The 27,981-nt window shown below is 40.2% G+C and overlaps 4 protein-coding genes across 6 annotated transcripts in view; 3 read left to right on the top strand and 1 right to left on the bottom strand.

The window, feature by feature from the left end:
* The window catches only part of klhl12 (kelch-like family member 12), a 110,291-nt gene extending 94,081 nt beyond the window's left edge, over nt 1-16,210 (bottom strand). Inside the window, exons 1-2 of one of the 3 annotated variants that reach the window (XM_037102823.1) lie at nt 16,140-16,210; nt 14,349-14,417 (exon numbers count right to left, since the gene is read on the bottom strand). The gene's annotated coding sequence lies outside the window, so the exon portion shown is untranslated. Of the gene's footprint in view, nt 1-14,348; nt 14,418-15,901; nt 16,120-16,139 lie in introns of those variants that run through there. The other 2 variants (XM_037102826.1, XM_037102824.1) reach the window with 2 other exon arrangements.
* Nucleotides 14-9,215, top strand: scrt2 (scratch family zinc finger 2). Its single transcript, XM_037102833.1, has 2 exons — nt 14-1,067; nt 4,478-9,215. The coding sequence occupies exons 1-2, from the start codon at nt 908-910 to the stop codon at nt 5,272-5,274; spliced, it is 957 nt and encodes a 318-aa protein (XP_036958728.1). The 5' UTR covers nt 14-907; the 3' UTR covers nt 5,275-9,215.
* A 29-nt stretch (nt 16,211-16,239) lies between the features above and the next one.
* Nucleotides 16,240-19,822, top strand: srxn1 (sulfiredoxin 1 homolog (S. cerevisiae)). The gene is made up of 2 exons (XM_037102840.1): nt 16,240-16,579; nt 17,626-19,822. Exons 1-2 carry the CDS (start codon nt 16,340-16,342, stop codon nt 17,833-17,835), a joined length of 450 nt encoding a protein of 149 aa, XP_036958735.1. The 5' UTR covers nt 16,240-16,339; the 3' UTR covers nt 17,836-19,822.
* A 5,872-nt stretch (nt 19,823-25,694) lies between these two features.
* Nucleotides 25,695-27,244, top strand: tcf15 (transcription factor 15). The gene is made up of 2 exons (XM_037104774.1): nt 25,695-26,354; nt 26,919-27,244. Exons 1-2 carry the CDS (start codon nt 25,875-25,877, stop codon nt 26,979-26,981), a joined length of 543 nt encoding a protein of 180 aa, XP_036960669.1. The 5' UTR covers nt 25,695-25,874; the 3' UTR covers nt 26,982-27,244.
* Nucleotides 27,245-27,981: the final 737 nt, after the last annotated feature.

The following is a 27,981-nucleotide window of genomic DNA, read 5'->3' as shown; positions in this document are numbered from 1 at the left end:
TCTAGTGCAGCTTTAAAAAAAAAAAAAAAAAGAGGTCCAGCACTCCCAGACGCTCAGATAACCTCGGCTGTACTGTACGTGTGCTCCCAGCATGTGAGTACAGTGCAGTGTGTCGAAGGGGCACAAAGATCTGAGGCTGTTTGAGGTAACGGAGATGACATGAGGGAGGCAGCGCCTGTACAAGGCAAACATAAACTGTGCCACTTCATCTGAAAACAATGGGGGACAGGACACTGAGTGTGCTCTCATCCACATCTCCATTGTCTGCCCTCCTCTTTTACTCCTCCTCCGAGCATGGAGCATAAGCGGGGTGAAAGAGGGAGGGGAGGGGAGGAGAAGGGGGAGCAGCAGTGGGGGCAGTGGGGGTCTGGCTGTGTTCTTTCTCCTCTGTCTGTGTGCGAATGCACAGACGGTTCAGTAGTAATTTGATGTGTGTCCCCGGGGACATTTGATGGATTAAAGCTAAGCAGCTCCATTTCGCAGCACCACCTGATCTTCCACTGCCTGTGCCCCATATAAAGGCTGGCGTGATTGCTGATCTCAGCTAGTCTGACAGTCTCTCTCTCTCCCTCCTCTCTCTGTCTGTCTCCATCTCTTCTCTTCCTCACTGGTCCCTTAAGCCTGCTGCATCACAGGAGCTATCCAGTGCTGAACAGGATCGCTTTTATTTTTTATTTTTTTATTTTTCTGGGGGAAGCTGGGGGAGCCAGAGAGTATCACACAGCATTGCCGTCAGCCTTGTTCTCCACTGGTTTCCATTTTCTTTCATATCTTATGTTTTTGGCTGCTGTCTTCACATTAACCAAAAGGATTACCGTCAAGCCGGCTCTGCTCGTGTGCTTCCTCAGAGGGTCTTTCATTTTCGCTCATGCGTTTTTCTCAGCTCTGTGTTTTTATCCATTGAAACATGCCCCGCTCATTTTTGGTGAAGAAGATCAAGCTTGATGATTTCTCTTCGTCCAATGTGGCCACATCCAATCATCACCACCACCTGGACGACTCGTTCACTTTTGCACGCTCCATCACAGACTCGGTGACCAGCCTTGGGGTTCGTCTCAGTGAGAATGGTGAGTTAACATGCCTACAGTCCTCTGCCCCGCTCTAGTTAAAGATGTGTGAGCACTCTCCCTTGTAGACCACTCCGGTGCTGATTTCAGCTTGTTTTACATTTCCATACGCACAGATGGTATCCTCTTTTGATTTTCTGTCGGGAGAGATTTAATTTTGCTTCAGCCAACAACATGCTCGTAGTGTGTAAATTAGTGTGAGATGTTTCGTTCAGCCAGCTGATTTTTGCATCAATATCTGAATTAATCCCCTACTGAGGCACCCCACCCCCATCACCCTGCTCCCAGACTTTTGTTTTTTGACTCCAGTGAAGGACAGACACAATTCAGGTCAGAGCCACGGATTAGCTTATGTAAATAGGGAACAAAACGTGTGTATAATCAGGAGAAGCTCCCGTTACGTATTTGTATGACTGTACCAACCCAGTGCTGGCTGAACACACATCGACTGATTATATCTGGTCATCGTGTGGACTAAAAAAATCATGAATATGAGAGATGAGTATCGGATGATACATTTGTCCTTAGCTGTTATTGTCCTTGAGTTCCCATCACGGTCCGATCCTCCCTTGCCCCCCTCTTCCCGTCCAAATGGAGCATGCACAGTCTCCCCACCCCCATCGCTCCACTACATCTTTCTCTTCCTTCCGGGCATTTGAAAACTAGCAGGGGTTAGAGTTTCAGCCGTGCAGGCCTATCGTCGCCACAAGAGACATCAACACACTGTACAGTACAGCCAGGAGGGAGGTGGGGAGCTGGGCTGAAGAGATGGCAAAGGGAAGGAGAAAAAGGAGACAAAAATGCTTGGGGCAGCAATGAGGCTTGATCACGTGACGGAGGTTGTACAGTAAACATGAAGAAAGGCACATAGCTGCACTGTGGTCAACACACGGTCCGGCCACAGTGAGCTCCAGTCGGAGCTGAGTGGCGACCTTCACTTTCACGGTCTGCTTAAAGCTCGCCGCTTCCATTTTGTGGCCACGTTTAGAGGGCCATATGTGTGTCTTTGTTGTGATTTGTCAGGATATTTTCACAGTGAGAGAGGCTTTACAGTCCACAGCTAGATGTTGTGACGATGCCCACCTGTTATTCAAAAACAACACTCAGTGAATTTCCGATGGATCAGGATTAGTGGCTTTAGCAAAAATGTCTGGACTGTTAAATAAAGTACAATGGTTTGCTAAATATTAAATAACAAGAAATAAAAACATGAGCTTTCTTTGTATTTACAGCGTATATTTCAAAGCTTATAAAGGCTTATTTAGATTTCCTGCTGCAGGATTTGAAATTATTCTTAATGTTTAATTATTGTCTCTTTCTATTGTTCCTGAATCTATTGTTCAACACCATGAAAATTAAGCATGATATTAAAAAGAAAAAAAGAACAATAAGGCACTACATTGGTGTCGACAAAAGCGCTTAATTCTAACAAAAGAATCGTCCTTTCCATGTCGAGTCAAAAAAAAAGAAAAAGGGAGCAAAATAAAAGACATTTTTAGCGTGGAGCCTGAAAAAATCTAACATCAGCACTTCTGCCGTGCCAGCAGATTTTCATTCCCCCCATTGTGGAGACATTTGACTTGAGTGTCTGTCGAACAACAAAGAGGGCTGGCTGAGAGGGTCCATTAATTACATGCTTACTTTGCATTAGAGAAATGAGTCTATGAGCTGTAAAGGCTGATACAGCACGAGTCCTGAATGATGAGCTCCGTGTCTGACCTTGGGTAATTGAAACATAGCAAACAGGTCTGCTTACACTGATACAGTTTGTTTTGTTGAAATAAATCTCGGCAGAATAAAAGCCATGTTGTCGAATGTAGTACTGTGAAACAGGTGGATGTAGCCACGATCACTTGTTTAGGCTGCAGCATTTGAAAAACTAAATTTGTTTTAAAAAGAGAAATAATTATTTATGTTTTAAAATTTTAAAACAGACTGTTGCTCTCTCTCGGACAAACACAACCTGTGTAGCTTAAAACACTGAACCCATGTGGGGCAGCATAACAACATGTGCACAATCCTGGTATTTCCCTGTCCCCGGGTATCATGGTCATGTCTTTGACAGAGAGGCTGTGTGAGCAGAAACCCTTGGGACTGGAGATGCCGTAGTAAGAGAGCACTTCAACTGATTTCTTAATGGCCTGTTTCTTGAAGGCACTTCAGCGTGCTTGCTGCTGTAGACAGGTGACCCTTCTTCACAAACAATGTGATGCCGTGTCTAACATTATCAGGCCTCGAGCACACTGAGCTCAATAAACTATTATTGTGTGTCGCAGATACTTGATCTGTTCCTCGCACTATTTCTATCTTCTCACTGTTCTAACAGCTGCACTATTTTACATATGATAGACTATTGATCAGTTCTAAACTTTGAATTTCATTAAAAAGCAGTCAATAACTAATTTCCACTGCTTGCTGCACACAGTGCTTAGGAATGGCTTTTTTTCTGCTGTTATGCACTATTTCTCTCAGGGAAGGAATTTCACCTCATTTTATATTTGTACTCATGTGTTCAACCCTACAGAATATCAACTCTGGAGGTAAAATGCATTTAGTATGTATTAAGCTGCTGATATTCACAGCATAAGAATATATTGAGTTCTGTTTGGATGCATTGAGCTGCCAGCAAGCCTTTTAGCTCCTCTGGCACAGGGCTGCTTTACAGGGAAAGGAAAGACATTAATGATGCCAACAAAAATATATCTTTCTGAAATCATGCTCTGTACAGTTCGGGACATTTAAATCACCTGTGGTGCTTTGTGCATAAACCTGCTTCAAGAAGTATCATGAAAATTCAACAGGATGTAAGAAGTTAATTTGGTCTAAAACCAAATAAAAAAGAGAACCCAAAAATCAGAGATGCAACCTGTTGTGAGGTGTGGATTTTAGAAGACCACAAAAAAAGAAACACTTTCAAAAATAAAAACAAATCTGTAGATATAAGGTATTTGTTAAGATTTAGAGTTGAATCATGATTCTGTCTGTCTGCCTTGCAATACCTAGACTCACGGAGCATTTATTAAGGAGACAGGCTGCAGCCACAGGGGGCTGACGTACCGTGGATGAAGAAAAGGAAGTCTAATCAATGAGACTACTTTATTTAAGAGGGGCTTTAATGTGCATCTTCTTCCACAGAAGACATGTTTGATGACCTATTATCTAGTGCTCATCCTCACTGTAAAATTGCAATCTTCCTAAATGCATCTTGTTTTCCTGCATCACTGCACTATTGTCCGTACAACCTGTGAGCTGTGGGAAAAATGCAATTAGCTCTGTGCTGCCACTCACTCTTTCACCATTTTACGAAGGGCAATCATCCAAGATGATAATCATGTAATCACCAGCATGTCACTGTGTCCTTATCCATCACAACCCCTGGCCAACTGTGTTTGCGTGTGTCTCTTACTCAGGCTACATCCAGGATTACATCACGCCATCTGTATACCAGGAGGAGAAGAAGATGGAGCACAAGCTGGCGTCACCGGTGTCAGATCCCCTCTACACCCCTGTGAGCAGTGGAGGGGAGTACTGTGACCCCGACCTGAAGCACCCCGACAGCCCCCAGTCTGGCATGACAGCCAGCGGCTTCTACAGTGGTGAATCGGAGGCCCTGGCCGAGGGTTACACCATGGATGCCTTCTTCATCTCCGACGGGCGCTCAAGGCGGAAGGGAGACAGCGAGAGTCATGGAGGAGGATCAAGAAGCAGCAGTGCCAATGGGGGCCAGGAGAGGGGAGCTGGCACGGCTCGTCACACCTGCAACGAGTGCGGCAAGACCTACGCCACCTCCTCCAACCTGAGCAGACACAAGCAGACGCACCGCAGCCTGGACAGCAAGATGGCCCGCAAGTGTCCCACCTGTAATAAAGTGTACGTGTCCATGCCGGCGTTGGCCATGCACATCCTCACCCACGACCTCAAGCACAAGTGCGATGTGTGCAGCAAAGCCTTCAGCCGGCCGTGGCTCCTTCAAGGCCACATGCGCTCGCACACGGGGGAGAAGCCCTTTGCCTGCGCACACTGTGGCAAAGCCTTTGCTGACCGTTCAAACCTCCGCGCCCACATGCAAACACACTCTGCCTTCAAGCACTACAGATGCAAGCGCTGCAATAAGACCTTCGCTCTCAAGTCCTACCTGAACAAGCACTATGAGTCAGCTTGCTTCAAGGGCTCTGCAGACGAAGACGACTCTGGATCAGAAAACTAACCACAAGGAAGAAGCAAAATTTTGAACCCCTGTTGTAGGTTCACAACCAATAACCCTGTTCACTCTGCCCTCCATGCCTTTTTTCTTCCCTTTTTTTAGAAAGCAATATTTTCACTGAGATTACGTGAAGAAACTCTAATGATTATGGCAAAGACAATTTCAAAAGATGCTGGATTTTTTCCCTGCACAGTAGCTAATCGTCCACAGAAACATACAATCAAACAACCTTCCCCCAAATAGAGACTGTAGATGATAGTTGTACACAATTAAGCAACATGTGCTCGTATGAAGTGGGCACATGTCAACACACACACTAACAACACTCACACACACACTAACAACACTCACACAGACATGAATGCACACACACAAACAAACACTCATCAATGTACGCACGTGTGCACACACACACATACACACATTTACACACACGGTTATATATGAGGCCTGGCATGTGAATTTTTATCAATGACTATAATGATATTGATATCAATAGTAATAATATTTAGATTCCTGATATTTTATAGCAAATAGTAATGAGAAAAAGGAAAAAAAAAAAACATAAAAAAGGACTAACAGTGTTCTTTTGTTTTTTTAGAGACAAAATGACCTCTTGTATTTTTATGCTGCTTTTTATTTGCTAAGAATTGAATTCTTTTGCAACTGCCAACATGAACTTTTTATGAAAATGTGAACTATGACAGTATTTGCAAAAAAGGGAGATCATTTTAAAAGGTAAAAAGACAAAACCCTTTTTTCCACACCAATGTTTCAATTCAACGGATGTTATTTTTCTATTTGATTTTTCTAAATTTATTTTTTTGTGCTTATTATCCCTTGTTGGTCAAAAGCATCTTTGTAACTGTGGGTATTCAAAAAAAAAAACAAAAAAAAAAAACGTAATTTAAATAAGCTATAGGCCATAGGTCATTCAATTCAATTCTGCAAGAGCAGTGATTTTAAAATGTTTAGCAGGCCTGTTGAACAGGTTTTCACTCACTCCGTCTGATCAAATTCATAGTCTCACCCTGATGTACAGACTTGGAGAAAAAACACTGGGAGCCAGACCAAATGATCTATTGTTATAAGTGCCATGTGCGGTCGACTCGTCTATAGCAATGAAAACTCGCTGTTCTTCCTCCACCATGGTGGCTTGCATAAACTCTGCTGCCTTTATGGTGCATCGTCCCGTCTTAAAGAGCAATCTTCTCTTCACCCAGTGTTTGAGGTGCTCCCCCTCCACCAGTGTTACCTCAGAGTGAAGGTATGGACTCACACACCCTCAGTTACAAAGTGACAGTCAAATTATTCTGTTTGTCTGTTTTATATGTCGCTCAAAGCTCCGCCCACGGTTTAGATGCATACCATCTATTTATCATGTAAATACTTTATTTATCGACCTATTTATTTATTTATTTATTTACCTTATTTTTGTGTATTTATTGAAGACTTGCTTATTTGTTAATTATCATGTATTTATTTATTGTTTATAATTTAAAAAATGAACATCCATTGACCTTGTAAGATGCTGCTGATCTTCAAAGAAAATGTTTATATGCATGAAAACTGTAGAGAGTCCAAGGGACTTAGTTTTTTTAAAGAGGAACAATGTACAGTACCAGTGCTAGGACACTTCCAAAACAAATGAATGCAGAAATACTTTTGTTTTTCGTGGCAATAACTTTACTGACAAAGCAATTGACATGTGTAACAATCACAGCTGTCCTGTTTTCAGTCAATTTAGGGCAATAAAAAGAATCAATGTAAACGAAACACTAAAATATTCTCCATCGTGCTGTTTTCTAAAAAGTCCACTGGAGATTTTTGGCCCATTTTTGTCTTTAAATCTCAGGCAATAATTCATTTTTAGAAATGGCCGACGCTGATGTGCATGTACACACCGGCATGAAAATGCAACACTATTGGTTTGTTAAATTTAGAGAGCCAAATAATGTAGGTGTAATCTAGTTACACCAAGGTTTCCAAGGTGCAAAAGCAATAATTATAGTTATGCAGTGCTCAATCCTTCCTACAGCGAGTCCAAAACTGCTACAAGTGTTAATTTGACTGGAAAAAGACGCTATTCTATAATATCATTATTATTATAAATGTCTCTTTTGTTTTAAAAAGCAACCAGGTTAAAAAAATCTCTTCTGGCAGCTGAAGAGCGGGTATGAATTGACTGAATTGCTAGAAGGTTACGTATTACACAACAGGATTACAATAATTCTCATTTAGGTCACTGACATAATAAAGTATTTAATTATAGCCAAATTCAAAGTCATTACTGCTTCCAAATTATTCTGTGGAGTTTCAAACAGCCAAGCAAATCTCTGAGGTGTCAGAGGAGAGGATCCCCCTGAGACAACATACGGTTGGAGGTATATACGTCTTAACCAGCACTAATGGAAATGATCTTGATGTGAACTGTCTTGGCAGAGAAAGTTTTCGAGATTATTGTAATAAAACGACGCGCTGTCATGCACTTCCAACTCCCCCATCACTTGTCCCTCCTCTCCCCTCCCCTACCAGCCGTCCTCATCCCATCCCAACTGCCTCTAAACAGACGCACCGAGGATGAGATGTGCTGAAGTGGGATTGGCGGAGGGTGGTGGAGTGTGGGAGGATAACAGGTGTTTGCAGACAGACTGCAGATAGGGAGCGTAATTGAGTCGGTGAGCGACCTCCAAGGGGAAGGTCAAGCACCAGCAGGCAAATGCACTGTCAGCTATTTACATATTCCAAATGGATGACACGATCGCAGTAATGCTGAGCTCGGTGTTAAAAAAAAAAAAAAAACAACAAAAAAACATGAAAGTGAGAGAAAAGAGAGAAAAGAGGAGTTTCTGCTCTGTTTGTCAGTCCTCTCCTCCCTGTTTCACCATCATCCTGTCAATGGTCGTTTAAGTGCTACAGCTGAATCACTGCATGAGAGCATCCAAACCACCTGTCTCCTGATTAACTTGCAGAACACACAGCTTGGCACGACGCTGTATTATTGAACTAATGCAGAAATCACTGCTTCCTATGGATTCTTTTTTTTTTTTTTTTTTTAATGTTTACTATTTTACTGTGGGGCAGAGATATAATGCATCTCCAAAACCTGGGGACTGTGTTTTAATAAGGCAGATAAAAGTGATGAGATCATTAAAAAAATACTGATTGGATATGTACTGTAGGCTTCCAAATCTAGCAGTATTACAGATCGTCCTCAGAGAATATATTAATCAAAGAAAAGGAGGCACAGTTTGATTCTAAACTTCTGAATTTAGATATAGGGAAACATTGTTCCTCTTTGATGATTTTGTACATAGATTTGTAAATATATCACAGCAATAATATGACAATGCATGTAGACATTTAATTGCTCTTTTTCTATTCATGTTGTCTTTTTTTTTTTTTTACTAAAAAAAAGAGACAAATACAGGTACCAATTGCAGTCTGGGTGGCCACGTGAATCAGGGAGTGTCTTGATTAAAAAGCTATCTGTTGTAAGTTACAAACAAAAACTTCAAACTCTGTGTATTCTCAAAGATTTGATCATGTTCTGTATGATTTTTTTTCTGTTCTTGTTTTCTCTCTTTTTTTTTAAATGTGCCCGGCTTGGCTGCGCAATGAAAAAGTGCCAAAAAGTATGATTTCCATGACAAAAGCCTTCAACATATGGTTGGCTGCTTGAATCCTTCCATATGGTCCTCAAAGAAAAAAAAGTGATTAAGATTTTCCACTTTCTTCTTCACTCTGTCTCTCTCTGTCTCTCCCTCTGTCTCTCTCTCGCTCTTTTTATCTTTCTATCTCTCTGTTCCAGCTGAGTATGAAGAAACTTAAGCCATGATTGCTGAAGGGTGTTTTGATTTATCCTGTTCTGCTACAATTAATAATGATGACAACAATAGCAATGATAACGTTAATAAAAACAATAGCACAAGGAACCTGCAAGTCCACTCTTATTTCTTTTTAATGGTAAAATTTGATGAAAGTATGATTTTTTTTTATGACACACACATGCACAAACACTCACACACACACACACACACACACACACACACACACACACACACACACACACACACACACACACAGACGAATCCTGCAGATGCTTGTTGACAGGCCAACCTGTTCGGTAGATTAACTGTGTGCGAGTCTTTATACCTTTCTTAAACCTTTGTCTCATGTCAATATAATATAAAACACACTGACAAAAATAATGAATCTAGAATCTGTGTGAAATTGCTCTTAATCAACATTAACACAGTGAGTAAATTATACTTGAATATAATGTGCCATCAGCTGTAGCCTCCTCTGTCAATGTTTGATCAATCTTATGAGCTTTACTGTCAATTTACTAACTTTTAGTTTCACCGCTACGAGGCACAAAAATGCCAACATCCTTTGTTTTTTCTACAGCAGCTGAGAGCAGGAACCAGTAACAACACCAATACAGCTTTGAATAAGAGTTCCTGAGATGTCGGCGTTATCAAAAGCAGAGGCATCTGTTCCACCACTATTAAGCCCTTCCTGGTCATTAAATTTTAATGGAACATTGATTTTATGCTGGAACTACTCTTTCTGAGTGACTCAAAAGCCAGAGAAAAATATGGAACAAAATAAAAATGAATCATGACAGCGGACAGGGATTATTATTCTGGGGCTTTTCTTGATTGGTTTCCAGGGAATATACAACACTTGAATTCAATCGCTTCTGTCCTTCAGTGTCCTCCAGCAGCACAGCGGCAGTATAATGAGACAGCAGGCAGAGCAGAGCAGAGCAGAGCAGAGCAGAGCAGGGACTCAGAAACAAGACACTTTGCTGCACTCTCCTCTCTTCAGTGAGGGAAAGCAGTGATTGCCTCTGCTGCTGTCACATGCTGATATGCTGGTTATGTTGCTAAAGGTAAACACACGCCTAAATAAATTGTCAAAAGACAAGTTTACAACCAAGTGTTGATTCTCAAATGCTACCAGTGCTGCAGATGGGGATGTTTCAGACAGCATATCAACATTCATGTGCAGTACTCACTCAAACTTTACTCTGGCAGATGTTGTCCTTTATCACATTTTATGATGAAAGTAAATAACTGATTTCATTACATGGCAATGGACTATAAAATGGGGACGCGCGCAATCCAATTACATCACCCGTGGTTGTGCTGTGTGTGTAAAAACAGCGGCAATGAGTGATCAGCACCAGGAGGCAGGTATGGGGACTATGACCCTTCATACATATTCCTGCAACACTCCGCAGACAGCCACGCTCACTCAGAGCATATTATCGAGTAAATTATTGAAAACAAGCTGCAAAATTGAGCGAGCTAGATTCACACTTCAAAGATATTGACCTGAGAATGGCATCATCTTCTGAGTGACTGTCTGAGAGGAAATATAACAGCCTTCTGATGGGGTGAGGGGCTACTCTGAGGTTACCGCATAGATCTACCTACAGCATCAGATACAGCTGTAAGGCAACACAACTGGAGAAATATTTTTTTAATTGCTGGAAAAAGGTGACAATTAAAAAAAGGAATATGCAAAAAAAAACAACTGTATTTGTAACAAGTGCTGCTGTTCATTTCAACTTAATTAGTGGGAAAGTATTTTAGATGCAACTGGTGTCTTACATACGACACAGCAAACAACAGCTGAACCTTTAAGTCAGTTAACTGATTAGTCCATCAACAGATTCGATCAGCAACAATTTGGATTATCAGGTAAAATGAATAAATAAAATAAAAATAGTCAAACTTCCTCTGGATCCAGCTTAAAAATGGAAACATTTGCTGCGACACAGGGCTCTGGACTGATTTGAAGGTATCACCTTGGTGTTTAGCATTTTCCTCAGTTATCTGACATCAAATCGATTAACTGACAAAATAACCGGTGTATTGACTGATGAAAATATATATGAGTTGCAACTCCACAGTCTTTAATCAAATTCTGATTTGCACTGATGAGCAAAATCATCTTTTATTGTTAAAAAAAACTGTAGAGCAATTAGCTGAAGATTTCATAAGTCAATCAACAGACAATTTGATTATCAAGTAATTATTTGAGAATTTGCTTATTTCTCTGTATCGAACTGAAAAATGGCAATATTCGGCATTTAATTTGTCTGAACATGATAGTAAACTAAATCTCGTTTGGGGCTTTGGGCTGATTTGAAGGTATCGTATCACCCCGGGGTTTGGCATTTACCACACATTTAATGGAGAAAATCACCAGCTGATTAACAGATTTAATTATTTGTTAGTTGCAGCCCCACAGAGTTTAATCTCATTATGATCTGTTTTGATCAGAGAAATCATCTCTATTGTTGAAAAAAACATTAGACATGAAACAATCAGTTGATGATTTGATTAGTCAGTCACCAGATAATTAATCTGCAGCAATTCTGACAATCAATTAATCACTTCAGCTGTTTAATAAAACATTAATCCCAAATATTTCATGGTTCTAGCCTCTCGAAAAGCTTGTATGTTTGCTAATTTTTTAAGATTAATATTATTTTTTATTGACTATAATTGTGTTTCTAACTGTTGGTCAGATAAAACTTGACATCTGCAGGCAGCACCTTGGGATTTTTTTCTCTTGATCTGACATTTCATTGAATGGACAATCCATTTATCTAAAACAAAAATCAACAAATGAATCAATAAAAAAAAAATCATTTCTTTTACCCCTAAAATAATACTGAAAAAAATATTTGTAACCAGGTTTTCCCTGATGGGATTTTCATCAAATCACTATTTGCTGCAACTGGTGTTTCTCAGTTTTCCATAGGTCGACTAAGCAAACAACAGTTAATCTTTAAAATTAGAAAAACAATCATTTCTTGATTCAACAGTGCTTAACTGGTTCAGGCCCCCGCTCTGACCCTTCACATACATCTGGCGCCATCTGTTGGCTGATTCCCAACTGTCTGAGTTAACAATAAAACAACAAGCTACTTTCTGTTGCTGATAGTGTCATCATTTCAACTGGATAATTTAAATGCTCAAGGCTAATTTGCAGTAAATAACGAACACATGACTCTCCACCTATATTCATGTCACAACCAATGGTGCATACTGACCAAAGTCACACAACAAGAATAGGTTAGTAAAACCATTTGCTTCAACCTGTCAGGGCCAACCAACTGTAACTGCCCCTTTAAGAGCTAACAGTTTGTCTTCTCACATTCTGCATCACAGGAGAGATGCTCATTAAAAGCGCCTCCATTCCTCACTGTTTCATCAAGTGAGACTGCCAAGCTCTTTAACTCAGTGTTCTTGATGTTTGTGCTGTTTGTGTAAAACCCATCTGTTTCCTCGTCTCTCTGTTGGCAGAGGGTCCACCTCATCCGTATGCTTCTCTTTTTGAAGTCATGTCAAAATCGCATTTTTATGCATCTAAGACATCCAACTTGTCATCAGCACTCAAGCAAAAGTCAAGGAGGGCATTCCTTAAATAGCTCCTTTTTCCCTTCATATACAATACACGTAAAAACAAGAATAGCAAATGAATTGCAGCTGTGAGGTTTTTAGTATTTGTTTTACAGATAAATGGATCATTCTAATTGTGCTTTAGTTGCTATACGTGTTTAAAAAAAGCTTGAACACTTAAGAGAGTATTTTTCTGCTTCTGTTTTCAGGGCAAAGTATAAGAAGTCTAAATGGATCTACACATGGAAATTCTACAACATATCACATCTAAATAATATCACTCCAAAGCACCACCTAATCTGTCTCTGGGTGAGGTTGGGGAGAAAATTTATTTCAAGGCAAGGAGGATCATTAAACAGAATCCCTGCTCTGGGCAGCTGTACTAAAAGGAGATTGCACAGAAGATAATTTCATAGGTTTAAGCAGTGAGAGCCACTAGTGAATAATCAACATCACTGAACAAATCAGTCACACATTCAGCTGCAAACACAGCGACATCCACTGCTGCTAAACCGTGTCACGATTTTAGACACATTCATCTATCACAAAGCCATAGTTTGAAGACTGAAAATCGCCGTCAGAATAATTATCACTTTAAAAGCATGTCAACGTGTAAAAAAAGAAAAAAAGAAAAAGAAAATAAAAAAAGAGAAGGTATAAATAAATATAGCTCACTTCCCTGTCGGAAGGCTGGCAGGTAATTTTCTCCAGCTGCTCTAAGTGTGACAATCCCACGGGGACTGAAATCTAATATTAACAGCAAATCATTATGTGGGAACTGTTCTTCCATGACCTGCCGCTGTACCTGTGTGACTAACTCAATCTAAGTAATTGAGATATGTAAGCGACTAGAATACAGTCCTGCTGTGACAGCATAGGGTCACGCAGAGTGTAGTGGGACTCCAAACACACCTCAGCACTGCAGATGATTTACATGTCTATATGTTTTGACTGACAGGATCTCTTCTCTTCATGTGATGCTGGTTTATTTTGTATGATGAAGTGGTATTTGATTGACAGCAAAGACGCTTCGTGAATATGGGACTGTAGAGTGGTGAATGCCTGGGGGAGATATGTCACCATACATATTTACAATACTGTAGTTATGCATACAGAAACACCAAGTCATGATCCATGTCAGCATACTGCAGTCTAATTGGAGTTTTTCAGTTGTTTTTGTACTGTACTGATGTCAGCTGAATCGCTTTTTGAGATTAAAAAAAAAGAAAAAAAAGAGGAAGTATACCGACTTCAAAACTAAGCTGTTCTGGGCGAAATTACTAACAGATTGTTGCTGCTATCACTTGACAATGAGCCTGAAAAAATTTGATTACATCCACTTCAACACCTATATTACAGTATGTCTTTGGTTCAGTTTAATCCTACAAGGATATATAACATACTAATGATTATATACTATATATAGACCTCCTTCATGTTGCAACTGATCCCTATGTGACCAATTAATCAACATAAAAGGCACTGCCATTGTAGTTCAAAGTATTTGTAATAATTCAATATAATGGCATGCCTCTCCTGTCCAAGAAATCATTTTTAATTGTCTCATTATAGGATGCTGTAGCTGTGGTGTTGGAGAAAACAACAATAGTTCTGTTTCCGCTCCACTGCCACAGATCTTTGAAGCTTTCCACTTACCTGTGCAAAGCTGCGGGCCCAGACGTCCTTTTTTGTAACCACAGCAACCTGGCTGGCTCTTTGAAATCCCTGCAAAAATAGAAAATCACCAAGTAGCACACTTTGAAGGAGGGAGGAGGCCTATATCGTGCAACAGTCGACAATACAAAACACTGACCTCATTAAAAACTATTGTCACCAAAGGATTCTGGGCTTGTAGCAGCTCTTTTCAACTGCACGGCTAATTGCTGGAGTGAATTTTAATGAGAGACAGTTTGGCCATGAAATGAATAAGTTATGTTACAAAAGTTTGTGTTTGGTATTACATGAACATGCCAGGAAATACTCAGTAGATTGTTACAACATGGGCCTTTTTACATCCTAAAAGTCAGAGTGGTTAACCTTAACGTTCTGTTGAACAGTTCAAAAAACATACTTTACATTGTTTGATTAGGTTAATGCTTACTGATATTTTCTCATTTCATAAATACTGCTTATTAACATCATTTTGGTTGCATATATCAGAAGTTAACAACAGAAAACAACATATTACCTCTGTTAAATACAGTTTCACAGGTCCAATGCCTGCTTCTGGTGTTGACAGTACTTTCATGCAACATTATTCTTCACAAATTCCAAATGAGTCTATCAGGATTTATGTCATTGGAGTCCTACAACAGTCTGTTCATTAGGGGTATAACCTGGGTCTATCTGACCTTGAAATATATAAGGACACAGTCTTTATGTTTCTTTATCTTTGAATGACATTTTGGCAAGAAGAATGAATGCATAGCTCATGTAATGTAAACACATGTCCGTTATTGGTGTTACATCCATATTTTGCCATCTTCATCAAATGTGCAAGTCCTGTTTCTGGCAAACAATGAAAGGGATCGGGAGAAAAGAAGACAGCACATTTTGAAGAAAAAAAAACAACGTAATTTTAATATCATTGTTATTATGTTAACACAAACAACACCAGGGTCTGTAGGACCCCCCAAAAAACCCAACTGTGCTCAATGGCAACCCGGCTGAACATTTAATTGAACAAAACTACAATCTGTAGTTATATTTTAAATCTACTATAGCATCACTAGTCAGAACTACAATTGCATTCTCAGTGTTGGAAGTTGTTACTAAATATATCTTTAACTGCGATTAGAGGGTACTAGTTAGATCTAATATATTAAGATATCAAAAAGTCCTTAATAAGTCTAAGTGACACTGTGGATATCTGGAACTGCATTTTTACTAGCGATATTGGAAATGTCGCTATAGTGGCATTTTGAGACACGCAATGCATTGTACTAAAAGTTAATTAATGGTTGCTTGCAGTTGTTTTTTTCAATGTCGATATCTGATATTATGGCAACAACTGAACTGCATATATATCTTTAATGAGAGTTTTTCTTAGTAAGAAATGAATTGAAGATATCTAGATTGTCTACTCTGGCTTGTCATAGTTATCAGCTACAATCACCTGTTAGCCTGCATTTAGCAGTTCAAGAAGTATTTCCCTCAGGAGTTAGTGGACACCGAAAACAAAGCTTACAGAGAGTGAATGCTGTACTTACATTCATCAGGTAGCAAGAAAAATAACTCCAAATGACATAAATTAGCATTTGTTTGCTAACAAGCTCGACAAGTCAATTTTAAAAGTTAGCTAGTAATGTATCAGTGTAGTATTCACAAAGTGTTCTTCAAGCATTGTTCTTGTCTCTTCCTATGACAACAACGGCTTGACTTACAACAGTAATGCTAAATGTTAAAGAAACAAATAACGAGTTTTTTTTTTTGTTTGTTTGTTTTTACCTTAAATAAAACAATTAATTCAACCTTTTGAATGTCGAGTGAAGTTCCAACGGTCCTGGGGGGGCGTTGCCTATTTTATAATTGACAGGGCGATAGACCAATGGGAACCTTCCGCTAAACTACGCACTTCGCAAGAAAGCTAGCATCCAGGAAGTGAAGGAACCCTCACTCAAAACATTGTATTTACAGTCGCTGAGTAAATGTTTCGGCTGTGGAACAGCAGTCATCTAACTCTGGTTAACTTGATGGTTTTATCCCGTGGAAACATGTCGATTGAGTCCACTCAGTGCGGCCCCGCCGAGGTTAAAAACAGTGATAACAGGTCGATTCACTCGGACAGCGTCGAGGAGGTTCATAACGTACCGATGAACGTCATCATCAGACCGATACCTTCGGTATTGGACGAGCTGAAAGTTCAGAGTCTGATGAACACAATAAAGGTAACTTATTATTTTATGTATACACGTTTGGCTGAAGATAATCATGCGAGTTTTAAGCGTGGGATTGGGAAATGTGTGGCCTACAACACTGCTGTTAATGAGCTAACTACCCAAATGAAATCAATCGCAAAAAAATCAATATTACACTTAATTCAGGCACATTTACATACTTGTGCTTTGAGGGACCGTGGTGTGATTACTCTCTCTGGCAGCACAGTTAATCGAAATATTACTGAAATTGATGCAGTGTGTTGATCATGGTAAAATATGTGACAAAACAGGACTATAATGAACAATAATATGATGTAACTAAGTACATTTACTTAAGTTATTTATTTAAGTACATTTTTGAGATAGCCTACTTCTCCTTATTTGAGTATTTACATTTTCTACAACTTCATACTTACGCTCCACTACATTTAAGAGGCTGATGTTGTACTTTTTATTCTGTTACATTTATTAGATACATTTGATTATTAGTTACTCTCTAGATTACATGCTGTATCACAGAAAAACTAACGCACTTTTTAAGATACATTTATTTTACCGTCCATATCCTCCTAAAAAAAAAGGAAAGAAAAAAAACTGAGTATCAGATAATTGGAACTGAACATCTAGTGATTATTAGAATTTCTTGTGATGAGGATCTGTGTTTTTTATAATCAAATTGTTGATTAATCACATTCATTTTAAAACGCTTAACTCTGATCTGATGGAGCAAAGTGGTTAGTGAATAAATTTATCAACAAAAAATGTGAGCTGAAGTAAAAAGTACAATATTTGACTCCAGAAATGTAGTGAAGTAGTGAATTTATTTTACAGGGTAAATAGTTTATACACTGTTATGTCTAATATATTTTTACAAAGTAAGAAAACTTGCATGTTTGTTGGGTGCAGACCACCAAATAAATAATCTGTGAAAAAAATCACAATATGACAAAAAAAATTTAACCATATCATGCAGCCCTATTACTTACTAATACCATAATATCACTCATGACAGTGTCTTTATTTGCTGTATGAAATTATCATTCGCTGTCTTCCAGGAGGCAGCGAACACGAGAGTCGTCCCTCCGATCGATGTGCTCTGGATCAGAGGCAGAGAGGGCGGAAACTACTACTACTCTTTTGGAGGCTGTCACAGGTTTGCTGCCTATCAGAGGTTGAACATGCCGACCATCCCAGCCAAGCTCATCAAGTCAAATGTCTCAAACCTCACCACCTACCTGGGGGCTTCTACGCCTGATCTGAGGTGATGTTGAAGCAGCTTGCAGTTTTCACTGCTGTTGCAGCTGGTGACTGTGCAGAGGAAAGGACCTACCAGCAGGGGGAAATGTAACTCTTCAGTAAACACATGACATTTTCCATTTGAACTGACTGCAATGTGTGTTTGTCTATCCATTTTTCTGTCTTTTAATACCTTTAACTGTCATAAAAAAAAGTAAATTGATTGATAAACTCAACACAGCCAATTTTGGAGCCTTTTTCATGGCAGACATTTGACCTGTTAAAGTAGAGAAAACACATGTCACCAATATCATTAACACTATCTCTGTTGTGTTCAGTGTCTCTGTAATGCACAATTTGTTGCATTCAGAGCCTTTTTTTTCCGACAGAAATGGGTTGAGCAGAAAGAAGTCCCATTATTCCGACTTGGGAGGGTTCATTCCAAGATGGTTTGCCTCATTGGTAGACTTGTAGTGACACTATACAAATAGTCCAAAGGGCTTTCTTTGTCTGTGTGTCTTTATTTGTTTACAGGCGAATACAGTCAAACAACGTGCTTTTGGCTGTTTTGAATAACCTGCATTGACTGTTGATATCACATGTCAATATTCAATTTTATTTGGGTGTAAGTCCATCTTTTGCTGCCATTTTAACACTGATTTGATGAAACAATCTTTAGCCCTTTTTACTTTTTACTACTCACAGCATTGACAAACACGTCAGACGCCGACACAAGGGATTTTTTTCAGCTCAGCTGCTCATGGTTACAGTTGCCTGAGTTGTCTGAAATCTGCAACCCTGATTCCCAAAAAGTAAGAACACTGTGTGAAACATGAATAAAGAGGTCTTTATGAGGTATTTTGTTTGTGACTTTGGGCTATATGAATAAAATGGACTTGATTGGATTTAAAGGGGGTTTACCAACAACAGTTTTACAAAGTGTTCCCTTATAAATATTTTATGTTTTAAATGTCCAATTCCTTTTATACAGTCATGTGTTTCAAAGTGGTGAACCTCGCCCCATCCTTGCTCTAGAACGTCTGAGCCTTTTGAGGATGCGTCACCTGTTACCAGTGAACCTGTTAACCTGTGGAATGTTCCAAACAGGTGTTTTTGAACATTATTTATGTTTTACACCATGGCTGCTTTTTTTGGAATCAGGGTTGTACATATAATGGTCCAACCTTTGAGTGTGTAAATTGATGCATCTAATAGAGTGGTGAACTAAAAAGACTCCAGACGAGGCAGCCCAGTCATCAGGAAAAAATGTTGGCAGTTCTTTCTCCAAACCACTGATGCGTTCACATTTCTATGTGTAACAAGCTACGAAGCGCAACATGGCATATCATGTTGACATTGCATATTTGTGACCTGACTTTCATATCAGGATGTGTCACGGGTGGCGGTGGAGAAACAGGTGACAAGGTTTGCAAGCCAGTGGCCCGAGTTCCAGACTGTGTTTCGACACCACTTGATATTTTTAGGAAGACCTCAGGACAATCTCCAGCCGTGTTTGTGCCGACCAAAGCAGATATTTTAAGGTCTTTTCCAAACAACTAACAAGGTGTTTTTTGTCCCTAAACCCTACCCAGACCATAAGTGCAGCATCGCCACTAGATGAGATAGAAAATTGAACCTGAAGAAAGGTAAAGCTGCAACATAAAGAAATGTTTCACCACATCTCTGGTTTGCAAAACGTACATTGCCAACATGTATTTTGGTGACTGGGTTGCCCTCAAACTCTGGAACTGAAGCGGCTGATCATCAGCCATCATTTGTTTCATTACGTGCACCAGTGTTTTTCCTGCTGTGACGTCATTTTTTCAAGGCACGGATACAGTACAATTTCATTGAACTGCACCTTTTAACGTTCTTGTTTTATAAAAAGAAAATATGAAAATAAACTCAACTGAGCTAGATGGTGCACCTTTTGAGTTCCTCCTGCTGAGCACTGAGGAAGATTTAAATACAGGTTGTCGCACATTAAAGTTATTGGAATCTAAAATTATGTCAAAACGTTGCTTTATTCTGTTTCTTCTTTGTGTCACTGCTGTTAAATTTAGAAATTGATTGGTGCAGAGCTGCTTTGTGTGCAGCAGCAGAATAAAAGGAAGAACATGCATTATACGTGCTGGTAATCAGTAATTAAATAGGACATTATTTTATGTTTTATCAAAACATTATGAAATTCTCTGCTCACTCAGCTTTTGATTGTGAGAGTTCAGACAGCACAAGAAGAAGAGATGGTGGAAAGGAGCATCTACAGTATACCAGGTGGTTTGTAGGAGTCAGGTGTGATGAGAACATCAGGCTGTATGTGCATATGCTGTATTAGAACCAAAATATATGCATACTTAGACACTATTGTTTCCAATTTTGCTCTAATTAGAGAACCAAATACACTATCACACATTTTGCAAGATCATCTCTATTGTGAATGTAATGCCATGGCCAATGACACCAGGTGTAATTAGACGCCACATGTGATGCTACAAACATGCACATGATGGATTAACTGGACAACACAAACTAGACGAATATAATGGAAATATTTGTAATAGTCAAACAAATCACAGAGAGCTCAGGGAACTATTTATTTGGTCGTTAACATAGTTTAAACCCCATCGGTCTCTACCTCGCCCATCCCTTGCGCGCTGATGTTCTTCAGAGTCTCATGGAGTTTGTAGTTACTCATATATAACCATAGTAATATAAGGTCATGGATGCCGCCAGGACATTGCATCTTATTTTCTATTTTTTTTTAGTAAATGTATTATGCAACAGCCTGTTTGTTGGTTCTGACCTTGAGACTGGTCCTGCTTATTAAATCAACTCAGTTCCTTTACCTCTCTCTCTGTCTTTGAGGAAGGAACTGTAGGTTTGCAGAACGATGTAGGAAAACTATACATCGCAGGTCATTACACAGAGACGAGGCCTTTCCGACATCGGCACCATCACAATGAATGCTCAGAGCTGCTTGATGGTCTCCCTTTGTGGCCATCGAGGAAATGAAGGGAGACCCGGGGCAGCTTTTACCGACCGGCCCTAAAGGACTCTAAATTTCTCCCCTGAATCGTCGCGTGTGAGAAGACTTCCTGTGGCTCGCTCACTGTCTGGAAGTAACCGTATCCTCAAAGGGTTTTTGACACGCAACACCGGTATGAAAAAGTATATTGCACCTGTTGCTTCGGGGAGCTGTTACCATGGGTGGTTCTGTACGCTTTATCTTTGAGGATTTAACCAGATCAAGGGGATTTGGGGGGCTAAGAAGAGGAAGTGTTTCTGGTCATTTTCACAAATGGATTGAGGCATGTCAGTGCTCTTATGCCTTTTGGCTGTTGCTGTTGTGTTGCTCGGTGATTATTTTACAAAATAACTTGTGACTCTGTTAACATCATGAGATTTGTTGACTGGGTGTTTTGATGCCCAGAGCAGGGTTTGATTTTCTCTGCTCAGTGTTGTTTCGGTCTTAATATAACCTCAAAATGTTGTATTAGCTATCGACAGATTTAACACAAATGTCTAACAGGATTAAATGATGAGGTGATAGCATCATATATCCAAAAGCTCAAAGGTCAACTTCAGTGCAACATAATGCTCTGCAAAAACAGTTTTCTGGACATTATTCATTGTTTAATACTGAATCCTGATACTAATTTGTATTTTAAATGTAGAGACTGTAGCAAAGCAAAAAAAAAAAAAAAGATCTCTGGTTAGTCAATTCACCCATTTGTTCCACTCGGGGAGGTATTACAACCAAATCCTTTTGAAAGAGTTTAGGTTGAGGTGTTTGAGTCGCTGACGGCTTCTCACAGCTTCCTATCCGGAATTCCCTCAGACTGCTGCTGGCTGCAGGCGTGTAATTTGTGCCAGATTTGCAATGCCGTATCCGCCCTCTGACCTCACCGCTGTGTGCTCTGCGACACATCGCTGTGTAGCTTTGTGAGTATGAACTTGTTGCCTTGGATGAGGAAAAATATTTGATAGGCTGTTGTGCGTTGAGCTCGATTATTTTCCTACTTGGCTTTACCTCACTCAACACAGTGTAAGCACCAACCCCAACCGCCCTTATCTGTAAGGGACATCCCCTACCGTGAGTCTGGACAGGGGAGACGGAGCTCCTAAATCCCATGAAAACGCCAAAACCAACAGTTGGTTATTTCCATCTGTCGATACCTTTCGACCCCAGTCCAACCCCATTTACTTCTGTTGAAGATATACAGTGAGTCTAGCACGGTTTGCACCCATGTGTCAGCAGCAGAGACCTGAGGAGTCAGCCCTGTTTTCTACTGTCTTGTATTTCCAGTCTCAGTGACTCAAAAGAGACAAAATTCACAATGAGTGAATCAGTGGTGAGTGAGAAGCAGATGAGAAGCAAAGACGCTGCTCACCAGAATTAGAAAGGCTCCCTCTGATTCGCTGTGCACTTAAATGCAACATCTGATGTGGTAAGGAAACTAGATAATACTGGACCTCAGCCATACTTTGTGAAGTAGAGCTAAAAGCTACTCTTTGTTTTTTTTTTTCAGTGATGTAGTTTTTTTGTTTTGTTTGTTTAATCTGTCCAAAACCACAGAGTAAAGTAAGTAATGACAGAAATAGCCCAGCACATAACACCTATAAAACCATATTTCCCTTTTCACTTAGATTTAGGGTGTGGAATTAGTGATCTTGAAGTGCACTGATGGATGTGCCCTTTCCTCCTGTTTCAGCCTTTGTGCTGAGCTAAACTTATCGCAGACTGTGTATAGTGGTGAAACTGGTATCCATCATCTTATTTAACTCTTGACACGTGAGTAAGTATTAAATTTGCACTGACTGCAATTTCCTCGGCCAAGTCTGATATCCGAAAAAAAAATCTGAGCTGCTGATTCTGATTTTTTTTTTCTTTTTTTTGGGCCCACCACCACACCCCCTCCTCGGAGGACAACTTTATATTTATTCAAGCATAAGTATACAAAATAGGTTTAAGCAGCTCTGAAACCCACTCACCCTAGTGCAAACAAACAAACAAACAAACAAAAAAGGTCTAACTAACTGGGACGACAGACAGACAAATACAAGAATAAGAACAAGCATTACATAGCAAAGGCGGAGAAATGTACAGTGAGAGGTGTAGTGTGACAGATGGACATTCAAGACATTTAGAACAATTGAAGTCAAAATCTTAGCCAGCTGTTGGGCTAGAATAGGAATGGTTTGAATTTTGGAAGCTTTGCAAAGGACCTGCGTGTGTTTGTACGTGAGAGAAAGTGTAGTACTATGGTTGTGAGTGTTGGTGTGTCTGTATTTCAGTGTGTGAGGAGTGGGATGGAGTTAATTACATGTTTGCAGATCTCGTGGCCCTTCAGAAAAAAAAAACAAGGATCACCAAAATTGTAAGATTTCATCCTCTTAGGACAACTAATATCTGCACCAATTTTCATGGTAGTCGACCCACTATTAGCTGTAACGTTTCACTAAAAGGCAACATATGTCTCCTCAGAGAAGAGAGGAAGTTGGAGAATCGTCAGAGTTATGAGGATTCACCCTCTGGGGACCATGCATGTCATCTGTCTTGGAAAGTGATGTACCGCGTGACGTTGCCATCCACAGGGTGGCAAAACGTGACTCAGCACAGACACAGAAAACATTCCTCTCTGTGCTCAGTGGTTCAGAAAGAGCTGCTGTTCTCAGAGATCTTTGAAGCGCAACAACACAGGACACGGTGGGTGGTAAACCCAACATGCTGTCGCCTCATCAGTGTGGATAAATGGATCTACGTCTTCCGGACGAGGAAAAGAGCGTTTCACTGTTCCATGAAATCAGAGAGTTGTTCTAAGAACGCTTCAACTTCTGTCATTAGACCCACGACAACATGCTCAAACACATTTGTACTGCCGAGATTACATGCTGGTTCATACGCGATATAGAGATACATGCCCAATTCTCTGTGAGTTGTCACGGGTGCTACTAAATTAACTAAATGTAATTAACCTAACAGCAGCAGAGAGTGTTGGAGACATGCAACATAATTAGTTTGCTGATGGTTGATGGGGTTTGTTGACCTTCGTCATTCGATATCGCTACAAATTAAACAGTTTATGTCTCTTTCAAAGCTCACAGTTCTTTTTTTAATTAATACGTAAACAGTTCAATCTCTGGAGAGACTACCTTATTTTTGCTAATTGAAATATTCTCACAGGCTTTGCCACTGCAGGTTCGTGTTTGGTGCGTGTCCTTTGCAGGACCTCGGTGCTCCTTCAGCAGACAGATTTGGTGTCTGATGTCTGATTGTTGTTGCAGCTGAGGCACGCTGGAGTGTTTGAATGTGCTGCCGGCTGTGGCTGACGGAGACTTGCGTGTGTTGATGTGACTTTGAGGGACTAAACCATTCACTTGCCACCGCTTTGTTTGTCTGCACTCAGGGCAGCAAGCAAATAAATCCTTGCCATTCCAGGATCATCTGCTCAGTGTTTATTTACTCACACTCAACTTTCCTCTGCTGCCTGCAGGCCAATAGCAGCTTAATGTGATGATTTAACAGTGGGATTATTTACTCTGACTAATCTACAGTTGCTGTGCAATCATGACACAAGGTCAGGCAAGTCAGGCTTCCTGAAAAATATATTCAAATTACAGAACTTCTTACATTTGAATCAACAATTTCCAATGGAAATGTGAGAGATGTCAAGACAAACAGAATTTACATACACATCTACTGTCTAACAACACCTGCACAATTATAATCAGGCGCTGAGTAACTTTGTGGAAGTTCATTTTGTTCTTGACTGTATCGGCGCAGTTTATCCGCCAACAAAAACAAAGCTCAGTGGGTGGCAGCGTCATAAACATGTCAGGCTAACATAAGACTGTAAACTGTGAAATAGTGAAAAGCAAACTTTGGTCCCTTAATGCCTTTTAAAGACTCTATAATTTACACCTCTGAATATCTACATGCGGTAGTGCAATGTAACCAAGTACATTTACTCAAGTGCTGTACTTTATTAAAGATCTGAGTATTCTATGCTGGTGTAAAGAGTTGTATGAAGAACCCAAAATGTGCATGTATATATACACACTGTATACTCTAATATTCAGCATTTTTTCTGATGACATGAATCAGGTTACTTTTTTTTTTTTTTTTGTTACCACATTACTGATTGAGTAAGTTGATTTAAATATGTGTTACTTTGGCTCTGATGCATCACGTAATTGGAAAAGTAACAAGTAACTGAAGCTTTCAAATGAATATATGGAGTTAAAAGTGCCACATTTGCCTGAAAATTTGTGGTGAGTGGACGTATAGTGTATGAGAAAAGGGAAATACAAGTAAAGTCCAAGTACCCCAAAATGGTAACTAAGTACAGTACTTGAGTAAATGTACTTCACATTCCATTAATGGGTTTTGTCATACTGCAGCTCTTTGGAAAGTATTATTGTATATCTTACTACTATATATAGATTACAAATTTTACTTTTTACTCCATTACCTTTATTTTACAGTTACTAACAAGTTACAAGAGCCTAACCCATGCAGATTTTCTTAGGATCGCTGCTGATATTTGGGACTAAACAAATTACTCGATATCGATAGGATATCAGACGATATTCTTATAAACACAGACTATGTTTATCCTTTATTATGCACTATTATTATGCACTTCTTAATAGTTATATATGCATCCTATAAGGACTCTTAACAGCCGTATTACCTACAGAATTACCTATAAGGCCTGTTACAAGGACCTTGTCTTAAAGAGGTTTTTGTGCATTTGTGATTTAGAACAATGTGTCATGTTTCTGATGAGTTACTGTTTGTGTGTGCAGAGTGTGGAGAGGTCACTGTAACACTGTGTGCTGCAGGCAGCTCCTCCCATCCAGCTATAAGAGCCCAGCTGACCAGGTAGTCAGGGTCCGTCCTGAAAATAGGCCAGAGCAAACTCAAGTGGGTCAGCTTTATTGAAAAACGCCCTAACCAAAGTAGTGGTTAAATGCAGCACTGTGTGCCGTACTGAGATGTAGGGTCGGTCCCTGAGTTGGTTTCCGGTCTGATCGATCAGAGGATTTGGGACCTGTTTTTTTTTAAATGATGACTTTCGCCATGCTGCGGCCTGTGGCGACACATGTGATCTACTCAGACTTCACTGTCACGTCCGAGGATGATGAGAACCGCAGCGAGAGCGACGGCAGCTCGGAGCAGAGCTACTGCGGCTCCACCGAGAAACGAAGACGGATTTCGCGCAATCTGGAAGGAGAAACTGTGGTGGTCATGAAGCAGAGGAGCGCAGCTAACGCCCGGGAGAGAGGAAGGACCCAGAGCGTCAACACGGCTTTCACAGCTCTCCGGACTCTCATACCCACCGAGCCGGTGGACAGAAAGCTCTCCAAAATCGAAACTCTTCGACTGGCATCCAGCTACATCTCCCATCTGGCCAACGTGCTTCTCCTCGGGGACGGCGGCGCGGACGAGCAGCCCTGCCTCGGCGCGGTTCATGCGCAGGGAGAGAGCGGGGCGCAGCAGCCGAGGGCCATCTGCACCTTCTGTTTGAGCAATCAGAGGAAAGGGGTAAATAAATACTGTCTACGTGTTTATCCTAGAAACATTCTGCTGCACCTTAGAAGTAACTGATGCGTAAATGTGCGTAAATTTAACAAAAAGGCAGATTAACATGAATCAGGCTCGTCAGCTTTGACCTGTTTCAGCTCTTGATCAAACTTTTTTGTTAATCTGCGTCTCTGTTTAACTGTCCTGACCATTTCAGGGTAACTCCATTATTTTGTTCTCAAGCGTGTGCGTAAAAGCACTTTTACGCACAGGACATGTCTTGGCGCTTGCTGTAAATTCCTCACACAGTCAGACACAGATGTTTGTTTGTTTTTTTATTACTGAAAGACTTTCACTGTTGTTCAAAACACAATATGATATCCAACATAACCAGCTGCTTCCTCTTGCATTTGGACATATATTTGACACGAAGCTGAAGAAAGAGTTGCTGATTTATAGACAATGAGCTGTAATGGTGTCTTTATTTCCTCCAGGATACAAATACACATCTACAAACGCATCTGTTGCAGTTCAATTAAAACTTGTTGGATATTTAAATGACTGAGACATTTCTCTTTTTTCCAGATAAAGGATGGGAAAGACTGTTTAAAGATGCGAGGGCTGGGTCCACTGCGAATGAGACGTTGACTGAAGACCAGTGAATGATCAGCAGCCTGAAAATCCTCAAAGACTTTCTCAGGGAAGAGTCAACGCTGGTGTTACACAACACACACACACACACACACACACACACACACACACACACACACACACAGACACATGCTGGATCAAATGATGGAATCAAAGAAGAGACTATTTATACTTGACTGAGAGTTTTAAGCATAAGCCTTTCAAAGATGCAGTGCATTTGTTTTGAAACTTATGATTTTTTTTGTCCTTTTTTCCCTCACAAAGGTTTTTAAATAAAATATATTTTATCAAAATAAAAGCGGTTATTCTTATGATTGTCCCACGACGAACAAGCTTCGAACAAACTGAAGTGTCATGTCAAAATGTGCAGAAAAAGTTTATTTCCGGGACCAACGGTCTTGAGTGACCTTCAGTGTTTCAAGCTCGGTGGCATTATTTTTAGAAACTGCGCTTATTATATAACAAGAGGCTGAACTGCAGTTTGGAAAATGTCTGATGGGAAACACATTTTTTCTTTGTTTGACACCTCAGTGCTCAATTAACATTCTGATTTTGTCTTTAGTTCCATTCGTAAATACCTATTTTCCTAACAACCGACTTTGTGGTATCATTTATGCTTCTGTGGAAAGTTGTCTGTCAGACAGAGACGCACACACATTCCCATTGTTTCCAGTAATATTGCCAAGAAGTTGTTTATGAAGCCAAAGCAGAGGTTCTGGGATTTTTGTGTCAATGACTTGCTGTATTTTTCCCCCCAAGTCTCACGATTGGTGTTTTTTGAAGTCTGTTATCGATTAGTCACGGCAAATAGTAGCCCACACTCTGCTCGGAGCCCCCAACACAGCTGTTGGTATGTCAGAGGGATAAATCACTGCTGTGGGCCAAATGGACTGGGAGAGATGGGGTGAGAGGTCGGGGGTCGCGGGGGAGCGCAGAAGTAAAACCCTGCTGACGTGTAATGACGGAGAATGATGCAAATATAACGCTGGTATTGATC

The sequence above is a fragment of the Acanthopagrus latus genome, chromosome 7 (assembly GCF_904848185.1).
Source record: "Acanthopagrus latus isolate v.2019 chromosome 7, fAcaLat1.1, whole genome shotgun sequence".
Taxonomy (NCBI): domain Eukaryota; kingdom Metazoa; phylum Chordata; class Actinopteri; order Spariformes; family Sparidae; genus Acanthopagrus; species Acanthopagrus latus.
Note: the sequence above shows the minus strand (reverse complement) of the source record. Positions and strands in the feature narration are given on the sequence as shown.

Excerpts from the sequence above, each read along its gene's own strand:
- scrt2 (XM_037102833.1), top strand. The coding sequence starts at position 908 with ATGCCCCGCTCATTTTTGGTGAAGAAGATCAAGCTTGATGATTTCTCT. Across the intron at positions 1,068-4,477 it reads GGTTCGTCTCAGTGAGAATG|GCTACATCCAGGATTACATC; the intron begins GTGAGTTAACAT and ends TCTCTTACTCAG.
- srxn1 (XM_037102840.1), top strand. The coding sequence starts at position 16,340 with ATGTTTCGGCTGTGGAACAGCAGTCATCTAACTCTGGTTAACTTGATG. Across the intron at positions 16,580-17,625 it reads GTCTGATGAACACAATAAAG|GAGGCAGCGAACACGAGAGT; the intron begins GTAACTTATTAT and ends GCTGTCTTCCAG.
- tcf15 (XM_037104774.1), top strand. The coding sequence starts at position 25,875 with ATGATGACTTTCGCCATGCTGCGGCCTGTGGCGACACATGTGATCTAC. Across the intron at positions 26,355-26,918 it reads TGAGCAATCAGAGGAAAGGG|ATAAAGGATGGGAAAGACTG; the intron begins GTAAATAAATAC and ends TCTTTTTTCCAG.